Source organism: Entamoeba nuttalli (assembly GCF_000257125.1).
Source record: "Entamoeba nuttalli P19 unplaced genomic scaffold asmbl_6384, whole genome shotgun sequence".
NCBI classification, from domain to species: domain Eukaryota; phylum Evosea; order Mastigamoebida; family Endamoebidae; genus Entamoeba; species Entamoeba nuttalli.
Window position 1 is genome coordinate 1 of NW_008578046.1, and position 4,050 is coordinate 4,050.

General features: G+C 21.4%; 2 protein-coding genes across 2 annotated transcripts; both read left to right on the forward strand.

Annotated features, from left to right (window-relative positions):
• Nucleotides 1-56: 56 nt before the first annotated feature.
• On the forward strand, nt 57-1,568 carry ENU1_153140 (hypothetical protein; the record flags this gene model as incomplete). Its single annotated transcript, XM_008860646.1, has 1 exon — nt 57-1,568. The coding sequence occupies one exon, from the start codon at nt 57-59 to the stop codon at nt 1,566-1,568; it is 1,512 nt and encodes a 503-aa protein (XP_008858868.1).
• Nucleotides 1,569-2,747: 1,179 nt separating this feature from the next.
• Nucleotides 2,748-3,929, forward strand: ENU1_153160 (RhoGAP domain containing protein; the record flags this gene model as incomplete). The annotated part of the gene is made up of 2 exons (XM_008860647.1): nt 2,748-3,579; nt 3,643-3,929. 2 exons carry the CDS (start codon nt 2,748-2,750, stop codon nt 3,927-3,929), a joined length of 1,119 nt encoding a protein of 372 aa, XP_008858869.1.
• Nucleotides 3,930-4,050: the final 121 nt, after the last annotated feature.

Below are 4,050 nucleotides of genomic sequence, written 5' to 3' on the forward strand. Positions count from 1 at the left end.
ACTAAAAAAGAAAATAAAATGAGATTTAATCACATCTTTTATTGACCATTCATTAAATGAAAGGAGTTATCAATAATGAAGAATGTCCACGATGTTCTATCAAAAGGAATTTATTTATTAAAATCAATAAAACAAAATTAGAAATTGGAGAAAAAGAATGGATTTGTTCAATTCAATTTATATCAACAATATCAAAATCTAAAAGTTCATTTATACCATTATTAAAAGGAGAAAATAGATATGATGAAGTTATTATATTTCCATATATACATTATTATAATTTGAATGACTTTCTTTTAATTAAATTATTCAAAAAATCAAAGAAAGAAAATAAACAAATTGGTGGATGTAAATTTTCACTTCAAGAAACATTTATTTCAGAATTTAAAGGAAGTCTTCAAATTATTGGAATTGGGAAATTTAATGGAAAAGAATTTGGAGAATTAAATATTGAAGCAAGTTCTATGCCAAGTGAATGTTGTTCGATAAATGAAATAAATCAATTTCAAAAAGAATGTTTAACTGAATATGAACAACAGACAAAAGCATTTAATAATCCAGAAAAAATACCAGAAAAGAGATCAAGAGCAGCAACTTTGAGACGAGTTATGCATCTCCAAAAGAAAGAACAAACACAAATTATTGAAAAAAGAATTTTATCACCACGAGAAGAAGAACAAACAGAAGTAGATGATATTCATGAAGATTTACCATTAAAAGGGATAAATGAAGGAATAATAATTATAGTCCAAGCAAAGAAAAAAAGAAGTGAACAAATAAGAAAAATTATTGAATCATCAGATAATTATGAAAAATATCATTTTGTTGAAGTATTTAATGGTGATTTTAATGAACAAGTTATTCCATTTTTAATAGAAAATGCAAGAAATAATATTTCTCTTCCAATTGTTTTATGTGGTGGAGACTGGTTTATTGGTTTATTTGTTCGACAACTTTCAAGTATTAATCAAAGAAAAAAAATAATAAACGTTCTTCTATTTTTTATTCCAACAACAAAAAATTGTTTAATTGCAAAAGAATTAGGAAAAATAGACTTCAAATATAAAGCAAATTTCTGTATTAATTGGTTAAATATTATGGAAAATAATAAAGAAACAGCGTTAATTTCTATTGAAGAATATTTATGTTGTAAATGTTTACAAAAAATGATATTAAGTGAAGTAAATTTTTTTGAAGGAGAAACAAGCAAAAATATACCAATGATTATTTCAGCAAAAGTTATTTGTGGAAATAAAACTGTCACTGTTGATTATTGGAAATTAAAAGATAAAAAAATTCAAGTGAATAAAATGAAAAAAAGTTTTGATTCTATTGAAATTTATAAAGAAAATAAAAATGATAATTTTATTATGATTCCTTTTAAAATTGGTCAAAAAAATATTGAAAAAGAAGAAGAACATATTATTTGTAATAAAATTATTATTACTTCTGATAATTTTGAATTAAAAATTATTGTTGATAGAATGGTTATGAGTTCTAATGCTAATTATATTACTTTTAAATTGGATTTAAATGGTAACTCTTTCTCTATTCAATCTTTCAATTAAATTTATTTTATTATTTGTTGATTGTCTTATCTTAAATCATTTATTTTTTATTGAAACTTTTCTTGTTAATAAATTTGTTATTTCTTCTTTAACTTTTTATTTTCTTCTTTTCCTTTTTTTTTTCTTTTTTAAATTAAAATGATAATAAAATAATAATACATCATTCAATTTGTAAAAAATGTAAAAAATGTTGAATTTGAACTAAAACACATTGAAACTATTATTTTATATTTATTTATAATTTGTATATTTTAATTTATGAAATAATGTCATATAGAAAATACTTATTGAATATAATTTAAATCTTTTTCATATCGTTTTTAATATAATTTATATATTTTTATAATCATTTGTATTAATAATTAATAAGTAGAGAAATTGTTATGAATTTTAGTCTAAGTTACTATTTACAAATTCAGTAATATCCAAAAGGTTTTTGAAAGAATTGGTATGAAAACGGAAATAAAAAAATATTAATTTCTTAACAATCAATATTCTTAAATTTTTCATTTTCAAATGTTTTTTTTTACTAACCAAATTGATAAGACAATTTTGATATTAATTTTTATGAAATTATTTAAGAAAAAACAAAATAAGATAATTCAACCATTATTTAATAGCCAAGACAAAACAATAACAAAGAGAATCAAAAAAGAATAAAAAATGAGAGAGAGAAGAAAATACAAACTAACGAAGAAGAAAAAATACTAATTTTTAATAAAGAATATTTCGTTATATAAAACAAAAAGATACAAGAACTAAAAAAGTAAAGAAATCAATAAAATAAAACAAATGAGTGAAACAAAAACAACAAATGAACTAATAGAACCAATTCATAAAAAATCGAAAGTAATAGACAAGTTATTTAAAAAAGAACAGTCATTACCTCAACTTAGTCAACACCAAATAACGAATCCAGTTGAAGTTTGAAAATAAATTATTAAAAGTTGTCTTAAAAGAAAGAAATAATAAAATGAATAGTTTCCAATACAAAGAAGTTTGAGTCCACCAGTATTATTAGATGATTTTGGAGATATTGGATTAACTTCAGTAATTGAAATTGATGATGAATATTTAATACAAACAAAAGCATTTATTAAAGACTCAAAAGTTTGTTAAAAAGAATAAATAATAAATAAATAATAAATAATAATATAGAATAAAATACATCAAATAGTAATGGGAAATGACACATATAATATTTGGCTTGAATATTCTAAAACACAAAATTTTTCAATGTTTAATAAATGGAATAATTTTTTAATTACTAAATTTACAGATAGAACAAAAAGACCAGTAATTATTATTAATGCTGATGAATTTCAATTAAAAGATTATTCATTTAATGAAAATCAAATAAAATTATTTTATTTATATTTAATAAATAAATTGGATCAATATGTAAATCAAGAATATATAATTGTTTATATTGATTCAAATGATTCTCTTCCATTACAATTATTTAAATCTTTATATCGATTATTTCCTGAAAAATATCATAATAACTTATATTATATTTTATTATTAATGCCTGAAACTGTTAAATTAAAATTTACTACTTCTTTATTACCTCTTGAAACTATTTCAAAAATTAAATTAATAAAAGACATTTATGATTTATATGAAGATATTCCTGTTGGTGTTATTCAACTTCCTCAATGGGCATTACTTAGTTATACTTCAATTCCTCATCCAATTTTTGGTATTTCTTTAAAAGAGGCAAATAAAAGTAATAATAGAGGTCGTTCTGGAATTCCACTTGTCATTGAATTTGGTATTCAATATTTCTCTGCAAATGTTGATGCTTTTACAACTGAAGGCATTTTTAGAATGAGTGGAAATAAAGAACGTGTAGATCAATATATTGAAGCATTTAATCATTGTAGAATTACTTCATTTCCATTGGATGAAGATCCACATATTGTTACTTCTGTAATGAAAACATATTTACAATCACTTCCTGAACCACTATTAACAGCAAATATTGGTCAAGAAGTAGTTAAAATTTTTTGTTTGTTACTTTCATTTTAAATAAAAGAAATTAAAAGAAATAAATAGCAATTAATAATGATAGCTTCTGTCCCAAATAATACTACTACTTCTCAATTAAAAGAATTAATTTTACAAATTCCAAATGAAAACAGACAATTGCTATTAGCTTTAGTTAATTTAGCTCATTTAATTTCTACTCAACAACAATTTAATAAAATGGACCGAGTTAATATGGGTACAATATTTGGTCCTTATATTTTCTGGAAAGAATATTCAATGAAATCTATTTCAGAAGTTAAGTGTGTTAATGCTTTATTTACTTACTTAATTACAAACATCAGTGATTTTATTGATGTTATGTTAGATTGATAGATTAATTGTTATCAACAAACTCAAATGAATTTTATAACCTATTCAATTATTCTTTGTTTTGTTTTTAATACATCCTATCTTATATCTCTTTAAATTTCTCCTTCTAATCCAATCATTT